The 14,444-nt window shown below is 39.9% G+C and overlaps 1 protein-coding gene across 1 annotated transcript in view; it reads left to right on the forward strand.

The window, feature by feature from the left end:
- The first annotated feature begins 263 nt into the window (after positions 1-263).
- Positions 264-14,444, forward strand: part of CAND1 (cullin associated and neddylation dissociated 1) — a 31,295-nt gene continuing 17,114 nt past the window's right edge. Inside the window, exons 1-3 of the mRNA XM_065649289.1 lie at positions 264-511; positions 4,525-4,668; positions 14,070-14,224. Of these exons, the coding sequence (XP_065505361.1) occupies positions 444-511; positions 4,525-4,668; positions 14,070-14,224 (367 nt within the window). The 5' untranslated portion in view covers positions 264-443. The remainder of the gene's footprint in view (positions 512-4,524; positions 4,669-14,069; positions 14,225-14,444) is intronic.

The raw sequence follows: 14,444 nt of genomic DNA on the forward strand, positions 1-14,444 counted from the left end.
CGCTGGGAATCGTAGTTCCCTTCAGCCTCCCCGCCGCCTCCCGCCGCCGCCCCCTTCCTCCCGCCACTCTCCAACGGCGGCCTAAACTTCCCGCGCACGCTCTGCGCCACGTACGCTCTGGCGTCACACGCCCGCGGGTACCTCCCGCCCGCTCGCAGAGCCAATCAGGAGCGCCGGCAGCGCTAGGGGGGGCCCCCCCCAAGACCTTTGACCCGGCGCCGAGCGCGAGCGGCTGCCCGCCCGCCTCCCCGCCCCTCCCGCCGTGTCAGCCGCAGGAGGCGGCGGAGCGCCCGCCCGCCTTCCCCCGCCGCCCTCGGCCCCGGCTCGCCTCGCCGAGCGCCGTCCCCAGCAGCGGGCGAAGTGGAGCCGGCGAGGCCGGGAAGACGCCGCCTCCTCCTTCACTCCTCCTCTCCCTCCCCCCCACTCCGGCCGGGTCCGTCAACATGGCGAGCGCCTCGTACCACATCTCCAACCTTCTGGAGAAAATGACATCCAGCGACAAGGACTTCAGGTGGGAACCGCCGCCGCCCCCTCCCGCGCCCTCCGCCGTCCGCCCCGCCACCTCTTTTCCCCCGCCGCGCTCGCCGGGCCCGGGCCCCGTGCCGCCCCGCCCCCCACGGCCGCCTCCGCGCCGGCTCCGGGCCTGGCGCCGCGGCTGACAGGGCGGCCGCAGGTGCCTGGCGGCGGGGAGGCCTGCGGCCCCCAGCGGGGCCCGGGCTGTGCCCGCCGCGGTGCCTCTCGCGGTGGGAGAGGCCGCCCCTGCGGGGCTGGGCGCGAATCTGCTGCTCCCCCGGGCAGAAAGTTCCCGGGAGGCGAGCGCCGCTTCTCGCCGCCTGGGAAGGACGGGACACGGCAGTGCCCGAAAAGCCGCGGCCTCCACGCGTCGTTGGGCAGAGATCGCAGGCAGCCGGGAGGAGCCGAGCGGTCGTCAGGTTGCTGGACCGCGTGGGGTTAGGCCGGGGAGGAGGTCGAGGGTTCAATTTCCGTCCTCGCCAGATGCTCGGAAGCCGAATGGACGAAGCCCTGCTTCGAGCAGGGGATGTAGGCCAGATGACCTCCTCGGGTTCCTGCCTAACCTTAAAAAAATACGGATCCTGTGATTTTGCAAACGGGAGCAGGGAGGACCACCCAGCACAGTGGGCTTGGGCATACTAAACGCATATGCTTCATGGATGCTGCATCTCGTAGACTCTCGTAGACTTGTACTCCTCGCACAATTTGGTTCTGCCTCTAAACGTCTGTGCATCCAGAGAGAACTGCAGTTAAGTCTTACAGGGACAGGTATAAGTAATTTTGAACTTAGGATCTGTCACAAGAACACTTCTTTTTATTGGAACATTTGCTTGCTTTGTAATAAATTAATAGCAGATAAATTGCAAACACTTGAGTGTCAGAAAATGAAATGGGACAAGTAAGCGAGTAAAAACCAGCAGAGGTTATATACTTACACAGTAGTTCTAGCAAAGTGTTAGGTTAAAAATAATTAAATTTCTTTGTATTGTGTCCCACCAGAAATTCACCTTTGAAGCCTTTATTTGTCAAAGAGGGTACATAAATACAGACAGAGAAAAGGCATAAAATACCCTTAGGTTTTGATGCTTTGCTGCAGCATTACAGTGCTTAGTTTATAGTTAAAGAACACATTGACATCCAAACAGGTGTTTTGTTAATATATTAAAATCTGAAGGAAAATAGAGGTGATGATTAAGTAACGATAGAGTTGGATTTTGAATAATCTTGTTTGCTTTTGACAAACCGTTGTAGCACTGGACACAGATATGATAAATTTATGGGGTTTTTTGTATTGATTTCTTTTAGATTTTGGTAGCATGATATTACCTTGAGAATTTAGGCTAGAAATTTTGGCGTAGAAAAAAATATTGATTAGTCTAAAAAGAGACAGTCCAGAATTGCCTGATTTATTTAAACTGTACTAAAAATCAATTCAAACATTTTTTCTCTAAATGTTATGGAAGATTTTTTTATTTTTTATTATGCTAATTTGTTTATGTGATTAAGTGAGCTTTGCATTTTACGCTTATGGGGAGGATGGCTTACAAAAAATTCTGATGAATTTGAGACTAAATGTCGATTTTGATGAGTTTAAAACTTTCTGCCTAAAAGGAGAAGGTCACATCTGCCAAATGCAGTTGTAGCAAACACTTTTTTCCACAGCTATACGTAGTTAAAACTTTTTTTGTAGTTGCTTTAGGAGAGCACATCTTAGAATTTACATGTTCTAGGAGCTTTGAACAACTTTGGAATTCTCAAATGTTAAAAAAAATCTTAGCATAGGTAAATACCTGATATTACAAACCATAAAAGTGAATGATGATACACCTTTACAAACTGGCTGTTATGCAATAACACATTTTACGAAACCTTACGTGTATCGTGTATTTGCATAATAGGTAAAGTAGTATTTAGTACTAATAATTTTAAGTGCATTTATTCTTAGATCATTTATATTTGAAGAGGTACAGTGTAGATAATTTGTGGATATCAGGGAGCTGAGTATAAACCACAGTTCAAGGAAGCACTTTACTGTAAAATTTAATCTTCCTTTTTAGGGATAAACTGACTTGTCTGATGCAAATGTTTGTAGCATTTATCATCTGGAAACTCAGACTTAAATTCTGAAGTGGGCAGTAATGTAAGGTGGCAGTTTACTATATGGCTGTGGGAGAAGTAGTGTTCTCACTGGTGGAGGAGAATAATTACTCTGAGTGTAAGATATGAGGAGCTGCTGACATGCTGCTGCTTTGTACCAGGTAACCTTTGATGTGCCTGAGGAGGAAGCAGTTGTGACTAAAGGCCACATCTAAACTACTCAGACCAATGTTTCTAAATATCAGCTACTTCAAACTAAAGCTGGGAGGCCACCCTACATGATAATGGGGTTTGGATGTTTTTTTTTTTTTTTAATGGAGGAGTCTGCCAGGAGGACTCCTCAGTTGCAGTTGAGTGCAGAAGCTGCTGATACACTGAGGATGTATAAGTTCTGCTTAGTTTAGGAGCTTGTCACAAGTAGGTGGTGAGTGCATGTGAATTTGTAAGGTTAGGAAGTGGGAGCTATTGATTGAGGAAGTGAGGGGAGGTTATTAAGAAGGTTTAAGAAAAGGAGGTAAACATAGCGGTAACATGGAGACAGTTTTAAATGTCTTAGTACTGTGTGGCTTCGTATATATCCTTATTCCCATTCTATCTGTCCATTACCTTTACTTAAAGTAGCTTTTTTCCTTGCTCTGCTAGAAAGCTGATGCTCTTTTCATTCATCATCTGTTTATATGCACATCTGGTTTCTGTCAGATTACAGACTTGCTTCAGTGGGACTGTTGGAGTGAATGAAAAATGAGTGAGGTCTTATCTTAGAAACACCTTGAGACTATTAGAGTGGAATTAAAAGGCAGGACAAGTTGAGGTCCATTATGTGAGGGCAGGCATCTGGTGTTTGTGATGCATATTAAAATTATGCAGAGTTTTGGCTTTCATTTGCAATAAAAAAGTAAGTAGCATGTCAGGCTGTAGAGAAAACCTTCCAAGTATGACCTGAGCTTAAGTGATGTCTGCTTGATGCTGATGTGCCTGAAATCCTAATGTCAACCTTAACTGTTTAATTACAAACCGTTTTTGTCTGGAGCTTTGAAGGAGGGTTGGCATTGGGACTGAAGCCCATGGGATTTGTAATTGAGTAATACATCTGTGTTACTTCTGAGAAGAGAGGACTGTTACAAAAGAACAGATTGGAAAACAGACTTCAGAAGGAAAAGAAACAAAAGGCATAAAAGCAATATTTTTGGAAAGTAATTTCTCAGTGTGTTCTTGGTGGATATGACAGTATTATTGAACTATAAATTAATTGACATGAAAGATGATTTTATTTGCTTGATCTCTCAATAATTAATCTTGGCCTTTAATGTGGCATGCCAGATTAAGGGCTAGATAAATTTGTTGGCCATTGTCTGGACTACAAAGAAAGTAGTCTGTACAAGGGAAGTAAATGAAAACAACATAAAATGTAGCTTCACTTATATTTCTCCATTAATGATTAGCTTTTGTTAATTTTGTGGGAAAATGTTTGAAAAACTCTGCATCCTTACTCTTGTTTAAAATTTGTTTTAAAATAAACTTGGAGCAGAGATTACTTTTTAAAAAAAAAATCTTGTTTTTTTTACAACATCAGCATAGCTAATTAAAGGACTACTAAAAATCCATGAATGTGTCAATTTTACTTTGTAGAGATCATTTAGAATAGAATGTAAACTGTGGAAGTCAAACGCGTAGCTGTCTTCATGAGGGAAGGATGATGACCTAACTGAAAGTTGTTATTTTTAAATGCAAATTGTCTCCTTTTTATTCAACAACTAAAATAAATGCTGCTTGCATCACAAAACAGGTAATGGTAATCCAATGGTAAATATGATTTATTTGATAATAAATGGTGGAAACTGAGGATCTTGAATCTTGAGTACTGTGAATAACCCGTATCCTTTTAGAAATAATTATGTTGTTATCTTTTGTCAGGTTTATGGCTACTAATGACTTGATGACAGAACTACAGAAAGATTCAATCAAGCTGGATGATGACAGTGAAAGAAAGGTGGTGAAGATGATTTTGAAATTACTGGAAGATAAAAATGGTGAAGTGCAAAATTTAGCTGTCAAATGGTAGGTATTCTTTTCCTATGGTGTAAAGAATTGTTTAATGACTTAACATAAAGCACTGTTGAAGAACTTAAAGGACCCCTGTTATGCAAAATAATTGTGAAATTTATGTCCACAAAGGAACTGTTGTACTTGTAGGTTACCTGCCTTGATTGTAGTTTCTTACAGAACTATCTTCTGTTGACATTGTGGATTAACATTTGGGGTTTCACGTGACAAGTAGTGCATGCAGTCCTTGCTGAAAAGATATGAATGACATGGTTGTTCTTTGGTGATAATTCTTGAGTGCTAAATAGGTTTTAAAATATTATAATTCATTGGTAGTTGTCTCATTCATATATGACCGTGAGAAAATAGATGATGTGTAGCGGAAGAATTGTAGTATTGTAGTAGTTTTCAAGCAGAAATAAAAAGCATGAAATGGCAAATATATGGTCTTGGTTATCAAATATGTAACTTACCTCTTCACTAACATTCAAAAAACTGTGTTAATGGTTTTACATGCTTTACAGGAACTGTAAATGTTTTATGAGGTCAAGGTACAGTTACTTGTATTTCAGAGGTTTTTGCTGCTTCAGTGCCCTCTCTTCCACTATTTAACTTTACAGGTAGTGTGTTGTTTCCAGAGCACCCTTTGAAGTGGAGTTACATTATTATGACTTTTTTTTTTGTTCTTGGCCTTTCTGAATCTTTTTATGCCCTTGAAGGAGAGCCTCTCTGTTAAGAAGCTTCTAGTATTCCTGACAGTGTTTCTTGTTCATCAGCCCAGGGTTTTTTTGAAATATTCCATCTATGCTAAATGTTCCATCAGACCTGGATCAAAGTAACATTGCTACAGAAGAGCTTGGTACAGTTTGCTTCAGCTTGTTATTCTTTACAGTTTGCCCTATCAGACTAGCAAAGCAGAAAATTAAAACCTATGTGTACATCTTCTTATGTACTTAGAAGCAGTGCTTACTTCAGTGTCTGAAATATTTTGAGTGACGGTAACCAAAACCTTGCACAGAGAAACTAGCATAGGAATAGCAAGTTTCAAGCAAAACTTTAATATTAACAATGTAGTAATAGAATTGTCACTACTTTTTCACTAGTCTCACCAGGCTTACAGTGTAGTTAAAATGTCTTTCCATGCCTTCCCCCCCCGCCCCCCTTTTTTTTTTTTAACAAACAAAACATCATGTTTCTTTTTAATTCAAACTTCTGAAATGTCAGAGTTCCTTGTGGTACAGTTCAAGTTTTATGGCTTTGAAATGGATTGCTTGTACTCAATCAGAACAGTAGATTATTATGAAACTTGGCTCAGGCTTAGAATCGTCTTTGTAGGAAATAGCATTTTGTGGAAAAGTTATGTTGCAGTGTACATGCAGTATTCATCTTTAATGTACATCCTAAAGTTATCTTGAAGTTTAGATTAATGCACATAGGCACAGCTTATGTATCACATTCTTTAAAACAGTGTTAGAATTTTGGACCTAAAGTACAAGTTACTTATATTAAAACATCTAAGAAAGATTGTAAGGGGAAGAGAATGGGAAAATGGATGACTGCCTGTGTATGTGCACATGTGAATGTGCCCTGTTCTTCTGTTATTAACCATTCTTCTGTTTTTAAAGTTTACTTTGACATACTGATAAAGTTCTTTGATTTAATTAAAGTTACAGAATCTATTTAAAGTTTGCAGTCTTTTTGAGAAATCCAAATAACATTGAAGAACAGTGTTAAATTTACCGTAACAGGACAAGAAACATAATTGAAAAGTTTTCCGATAAATTGTGGACATTAATCTTGAATGCATACATTCTTTAATGTATCAAGTTATTTTTGGCATCCCAATCACTTGCAGATATGCTTTGGGGACAAAAAAACCCCCCACCCTAAAGAAGTCTTCTCTTCTTAAGGCAGCTTTACACTCACTATATTGTCAGCATCTGCACTGCTGTTCTTGCCCTCCTTGTCCCTTTCATTGCACTGTTGCTCATCTGGTTTTGTTGTAGACTGGTTTGGGGACTCAATTTTCTTCTGGCTTAGCACTGTTTTGCAGTCAGGTGAGCATCGGTGGAAACAGTAGTGGGGGTGAAGGATGGGAGAGGTTGAGCACTCTTAAGTCGTAGTTTTTCTAAGACAGTTCAAGCTGATCTAAAGTCTTCCATCTACTACAGCACCAGGTGTAAGCCTGGTTCATTGGGAAGTTAAATTCAGCCAGCATATTTTTCTTGATGTTTTGTTTTTAAAATATTTTCTAGTGCTGTTCTTTACTTGTGTATTTGTGTTAGAGATTTGCTGGCACTTTCAGCAGAGGAAAGTGTACACTGTTTAGATCTCTTTATTAATTTAAATGCTCTGGTGAACTTTCAGCAGGAACTTCCATCAAACTGGTACTTGATGACCTGTTTAAGTATAGATTCCCTCTCTCATGGAAAAAGGATTTAAGACAACCCTATGTACCTGTAAATCTGTGTTTGAGACAGTTTTTTCCTTGAGGAAGGGAGGAGAGATTTGCAGTTTGTTAGGAGAGAGATCTACAGGTAGATCAGTGGAAACACTGTGAACGGCAAAGGTATTGATCGCTCCTTAAGCAGGTAAGAATCTCTTGAAGGAGAATCACTCTTTGAAGGTTTGATTCTTGAGGTCACTGAACAGTGCAGATTTAAAACAACTCACAGCAGCCTTAATGCATCATTTATTCTTAGGCAAGCGTAGCAGCAAGTAAGCAGTGTTCCTGGTTTTGCCTTGTCCGCTGCTTGATTTTGCATTTGGGTAGGAAGGGCTCTATTCGTTAAAATGCTGATGAACTTGTTTCTTATCTCTTCAAAGCACACTACTGATTTTGTTCTTGATCATTTCAGTTACATTACACTGTTTTTGGACAGGATAAAAAAAGTTGGTTTTTGGTTACCAGAAGTCAGGTTGAGAGTTCATGGATATTTGGGTAGCTACCTTGCAAGATAATTGTATAGTTCATTTCTGAATAAAAATGAAAATTAATGAACTGCCTTAGTTCTTGGAGTAGAAGTCAACCTGTTTTAAGCTTTGACCCTACAGAAAGGAAAGGAGTGTGTTCGCCAAGCTTCTGTTATTTCAGGCAGTAGATGCAAACATGGTCAGTAGCTGCAGGTGGTTCACCTTCTTTCTCTTAAGAGCATGTAAAATTTTAAATGTATTCTTGTTGACTGCATTTTTTCTGGAGGAGATTTTTGCTCTGATAGCCATAGGCTGTTTTACAGTCAGCCAATGTAGAAAATGCTGTTGGATGTTCTTCTAGCATATTCGTAGTTTAAGGCTGTTCATGTAGTCCAGCATGGCATCCTCTGCACTGTATGGTGATAATAGTGATACTGCCTGTAGCTCTATCCAAGAGTATGTGCATCTGGATTAGACAAGCAGTGTGGTTTGTCTAAGCATAGATGTTGTGTTGGATGGACCGTTCTTCATCGCTGGTAATATTGGTAATGTTCTTCTGGCCCAAATTGCACATTAATTCTTTTGTATGTTCAGTGTTGCAGTTTAAGGATGAACTGCTGCTCATTTTGAACTGTTATCTATGGTTTGATACTCTGACATTTAAACCTGTACTTAGGAACTTGTATTGTTTGATGCTGTGAAATGTTTCCCGAAACCTGTAAAAACCCAAACAAATGTGCGTACACACATATCCATCCATATATATATATGTACACACACACACACACACATATATATATTTCTATCTGAAAAAAAGTGGGATTAAAGTAAGTATTTGCAGTGATTCTTCCCCTGTGATCCTGTAGTTTGTCTGCATTTATCAGTGACTACTCTGGGCAGTAGTTCAATACAGGGAACCCCACTTTATGCTGGGAGTGAGAGTCATTAGTGTGAACAGGATGATGCACACACTGGCTGTTGTGTGGCAGATCCAGTTCAGCAGCTTTAAAGCCTTTTGGATGCTGTGGTAATAACACTGCTGCACATCACTGTATACTGGTGATTTGAATAATTTTCTTTTTTTCCATTTGTGAATTTTAACTCTTCCCTGTAAGTAAACATGCTTATTTGATAGCCATTGAAATATGCCAGTTTGAGACTGTAATTGATTATGAGTTGGTGTTCCTCTTCCTAATAAGGAGCTATATATACTATTTTTATTTTCAAATGTATGTAACTCGTAGGAGACTCTGTTATAGTTGCTGTTTGTTTCCATAGGCAGCTGAATGAGCCTTTGACTTTAAGATAAACTGGTCACAAATTATTTGCTAGTGTTTCTGTTCTAGGTGGTTTGTGCTTGTGTCGCTTGCAAACCAATTTACTATGCACCAAGAGTAGAAGAGTGCAAGAACGCTGTGGGTAGCTGCTCACTGGCAGTGATATGTATTTGAAGAGAAGCTAGTGATGTGTCAATGAAACATTGTGAAGCTTGGCTGAAGAGTGAAGTCAAGTTGTGGAGAAAACCATGAGCTTTTTGTGCAACTGGAGAAAATGTTTCAACTGCTAGGAATGCAGTCAGAGATAACTTGATGTATTTGAGTCTGGGAGATACTTCTTGGTGTGTTGGCAGATGCTTGTGTACAAATTTATTAGGAATTTATCTGTTGGAGGAAAAAGCTCTTTACCAGTATCAGCGTCCAAAAGTTATTTTAATAAGATTGCAGTATTAATTTAACATGACTGAAGCAGTAAAATGACCAGATTAAATTGTGGATATGGTCCTCTAAATCCCTGCTCTCAGGAGTTGAGTAGCTGTGCAGGTGGTTTGCTGGAATCTAAAGATTCCAGTACAGTGCCCTTTTCCTAAATTAAAGGCTTAGGCCAGATTAGGGCTTGAGGTTTGTCTGATTTTTAAGAAAGGGTGCTTTGTCAGAGCTGTTCATTTCTGCAGGAGTAAGTGTACCTGCTGAAGCAAGTGATAAACTGTTCCATTATGTCTTGTTTCTGTGCACTTAAAGGGCTTCTTTTTATGCCTTTCGTCAGATACCAGCCAGCATCTCAATTAACAGTTCTCTTGAGGTCATCTAGATGCAGTATCTTCTAGAAAGGTACCAAAGTTGGTTTTGTGTAGTTATTTTTAAGATATCTGTGTATCGCTGTAAAATACTGTGCAAAATGAGTAAATTGCAATCTTCCTGAATTTGTGGCATTGTGGTGATCATAATGTATCAATTTCAGATGTCTGTGGCATAGTTTGACGGATGTCAATTCCAAGTTCTGTGCATTAACAAAACAGAGTTGTATGTCATACTTCAGTGCATGGTTTTGGTACATATGTTTTGTCTTTGCTGCTTTTTTTAAAAAAAAAATTCCCAAATTGCCAGTATTTTCAGCAGGTTTTATCACCTGAGTAGGGTGGTGGTGGGTAAAGAGAGAAGGAAACCAAGCAGATTACAGTTTGTGAAGGAAGGCATGGAACTCAGTAGATATTTTTGTCTTCAGAACTGCATATTCCTGAGTGTTAATCTAAATGCTGTGCCTCAAGTGCGAACGCTGGTCTGAGTTTGTGAGGTAAGACGTTATGAGTATAGCATTGAAAGAGAGGCTCCTAAATTTGCCCAACATGGTGACAGACCATTAATGCCAAAACTTTGAACATTACTCTGGTTACTATCGTATTGAATGCAAAGGGCTTACTTTATATTATATAATAGATATACCTCCTTTGTCTGTGTCCTCCTCCTGTCTGTACTTGCCTGCTGCCTTTTGCATTTTTGATGATAATTAGCTATTGCCCCTGTGAATTCTTGGACCTGGGAAAGAAGGATAGCAGCAGTGGGGTACCTACAATAGGTTTGAGGATGAAAGATGTATTTTGGTTTTGTCCTACTGTATAGAGCCATGTCTGCTAGCTGTCCAAGAATGAAGGTCCTTTGAGTCCAGCTGGATTACTGGCTTGTAGTCTTCTGAGTCTGAGCCAAGTCCTTCAGCATAGCTCCCTCCAATAGCTGTGTGTAGGGGTTTAGTTTGAGCTGTTGGAACACTGTCTTTTTTGTCTTTCTTTTTTCAGGAGTGGGGAAAATGGGTCACCATAGTGTGTGGAACGATGATTGTTGAGAGCCTACAGTTGTCCTGTGGTGTGAGCTATTTGGTAGAGAGGGGTGGCTTTGGAATGAGTGAGAGGACTTGAAAGGCAGGAAGTGTGAAAGGTGTGAGGAACTCTGCGTTTAGTAGCCTTTGTGGCAGGAGGAATGGAAAACTTGATGCTCCGAGACAGGAGAGAGCACAGTTTCAGAGGAACTTGAAACATGTGGGTTTGGATTTACCCTGTAGGCGCTTCTAAACTGTGTTTGACCAGACTGTTCATCCTTTTTTCCCCCATGCCCACTTGAAAGGACAATAGCTCCGTCCAGAAGTGACTAGTTCAAAATGAACAAATTTATTGTCAAGGTTGACTATATATTCAGAAGTTAATTCAAGATGGTCCAAGGTGCCAAGTCACATTAAAAAACAGTGAGATAACAAAAAGCAAGTATAGGTCAACAAGTAAAATTAATACAAGATAACATTTCCGTGTTAACAGCACTTGGAAATTAAGCTACACATCCTCAGATCTTCACTGCTAAAGCAATGCAGGAGTTTGTCTTTTTCCCCAGCAGTACCAGCAAGGTAGTAAAAGTGGGGCTGCCTTGCCATCATTCTTGGCAAATACAGTAAGTACTAAGCTGCTAAACTAACTTCAGTGCCTCTATGCTGGATGCCACAGCCTCGAGCCTTTCCTTCCCTTGCAGCTGCCTGGCTGGCAGTTTTATTAGCTGGTAGTGAACCCAGGATCCAGCTGTTTTCTTGGAGAGTTAAACTTAAATTCCACAGCCATTTCCAGTAAAACAAGAAAAACTGTTCTGCTTGTTATCTTGTACATTGTGTGCTTGTCTTTCAGTACACATAAATTGAGAAAGGAACGATCCTTTAGATTGTAAAGACTCAAGAGTGTTTTTTCTGTCTAAAAACACTTGTGGGTTTCTGTAATACAGTAATATGGGAATTAGACGATTTAAGTACTGAAGTGTAAAGCAAGTTTTTATCTGAGTGGTGCAACCTCGTTTGTATTTTGGACTGTCTTATTTCAGAATAATAGTCTTAATTGAGAGCTTAGTATTGTGCTAGCTTGGACAGAAATTCTGCTTGCATATAGATGATTTCCCACCTGTTCCCTTCCCCCGGGTTTTGTGCAGTTGACTTAATGCCTGTCCTTATTTTAATATGAAACTTGCTCTTAATTCAGAATAATTTTCAAAATCTTATGAGATAAAACAAAAACATTTCTTTCCCGCACTGTAATTACTAAGCTGCTTGTAAAACTTCTGCATACTTCTGATGTTTCGATAAGATTATGACCATACAGTCTTAAATCATTTCAGTCTCAAAACTCTGACATACTTGTAGTGAATAGTGGTGTATATTTGAAAATTTAAATTTTGCTTTCTTGACCTTAGTCTTATTTTGATAACAAATTAATTTGTTCATTTTTCCTCTAGGGTTTCAGTTCGACTTCAGCTCTCAAAAATTAGTGTTTACTAATCCTACAGAGATCTTTTTAGTCTCAGGTAGCTTTGCTAGAATCCATTTTAATGAAAAGCAGGTGTATAGAGAATTAAAGTTCAGTATGGGAGAAACTACATTCTAGTGTAGTCCTAACATAATCCGTTTGTGATTGGCTTTCAGGTGCTCTTTTTTATTTTGCATTGGTGCATACATTGTTTTCCATGTATTTTGGTTTTATAGTTCTGATTTGTAGAGAGGGCGTTTGTGTACATTGTGTACAATGCTGAAGGACAGATACAAGATTTGGACCCTTCCTTGTAAGCCACAGCAACACCAGTGATTTCTGATCCATAACGCTTGGCTCTGCAGTTGCAGTAGGAGATGCTACCTGTCACCCCTTTAATTCAAAAAGACGAGAAAGTAAATAGTAGTTTCCTGGAGATACATCTGTGTGTCTGTTAATTCTGTTGTTGGCAACACTTCTAGTTCATGATTCTCACATTTTCTGTAGATGGTCCTAGCTGCTGCTGTCATCATTCTTGCCTCAAGCGGTTGCATTTTCTCCTCTGTGGCTGTTGCACGCAGCTCCTTGTCCTCCTGCCCTCACTTCTGTCAGGGTTGGTGCAGAACCTAAGCTTGGTAGAACTTCAGCTTCATGTTGCATCTCACCCCTGGTGTTGAGGTCTCATTAGTAAGCAAGTTTTCTTGATTGGGTAGTAATATTATGGGTGTCACCACAGAGAATTAAAGAGAGAGTAGTTGGCAAGATCAACATGCAGAGAGCAGAAGCTGACAAAACAAGCGAGCTATGGCTTTCAGAGTAGTTGCTGTATACGTAGGCTAACTGTACTGGTTTTTGATGGAACATGGTAGGAATGCCTATAACACAGCTTACAATACTCATTTTTCAGAATTTGATGTGTTCGTTGTTAATGCAGTATATTTGAGGGAGTTGAATTAGATTAAAAGATTTGGTAATTTAAAATCTTTCAAAATTAATTTCCCATTTCTGAGAAGCTTTGTCTGAAAGCAGACATTTTAAGAATAGGGAGAAACTAGATAAGGACATTTGGAGTGAGAAGTGGGAGGGGAGGGGTTTTTTGTAGGCGAATGGAAGGAAATAGAGATATAAGGCTTGTTGGGTTTTTTTTGTATAACTTCCCTTTCGGAACAGAACATTAACAAAGGAGAGATGCTGAAAGTTGATGATAGGGCTAGGAAGACAGTGAACAATGCTGTAGTTCATAGCAATGAACTAGACTTTATTGGGACATCTGTGGTTTTAGTATTTTGAACAAATGGGAGAATTTGACAAGTGAGTACAAGATTGTTATGATCCTCAAAACCATTGAAATGACCAAAAACATTTCCTAGGAAAGACAGGAAATGTTACTATGTGCTGCATGTGTAGAGGTGCTTGGAGTCTGCCTGAAGGAGGGCATGCCATGTCATTGATTCTTATTTTACTGTTTGCCTCCTATTATATTAAGGAAGGCACTTTAAGGTATAGAATGAGTTTGAGTGTAAATTGGGTTGAACCCAAGCTTTGCGTAGAATAAAGATGCAGTAAGAAAGAAGGTTGCTTACTTGTCTGTGAACTAAGCTGGCACTGATGGTCAAGCAGATGAGCCGATGGCTCTGGGTAGGTGATTTTTGTTATAAATCTTGGTGTTAAGTGAGGAGTAAGAGAGACTCTGTTTTTGAGGCTGAAGCAGAACAGTCATGCAAAACCCATATCCACCACTAGATAAAAAACTGTACTAAACCAGTATTTTGTTACTAGATTTATGGAGACAGGTTATCAACCCAACTAGATGAAAGTTTCCAGATTTTAAAATTCTGCTTTATATTGCTACCAAAACCAAACTTAAGTTTGTGACTAGGATGCAAAATACTGAAGTAAAATGAGGCATTTTATTTAACATTGCAGATTTAATACTTTTCTTCTGTTTATACAGCCTTGGCCCTTTGGTGAGTAAAGTGAAGGAGTATCAAGTGGAGACCATTGTAGATACCCTCTGTACAAACATGCTTTCAGATAAAGAACAGTTACGTGACATTTCGAGCATTGGCCTTAAAACTGTGATCGGAGAACTCCCGCCAGCTTCTAGTGGTAAGACATTTTGTACTCAAGACTATGTAGTTTTATAATTTCATTTCTAATTAAAAAAAAAAAAGCAAAAGCTGGGTCCTTTAGTGAAGAGGATTCAGTTCATTTAACATTGGAACTAATTTCTATGAGAGGAGAAATGTATGGTACAAATATCCTTTTAGTTTCTTCTTCTGTGACTGTATTTCCATATTTTACTAGTTTAAACACTTTTTTTTTCTGA

This window comes from Caloenas nicobarica, chromosome 1, assembly GCF_036013445.1.
Source record: "Caloenas nicobarica isolate bCalNic1 chromosome 1, bCalNic1.hap1, whole genome shotgun sequence".
NCBI lineage: Eukaryota > Metazoa > Chordata > Aves > Columbiformes > Columbidae > Caloenas > Caloenas nicobarica.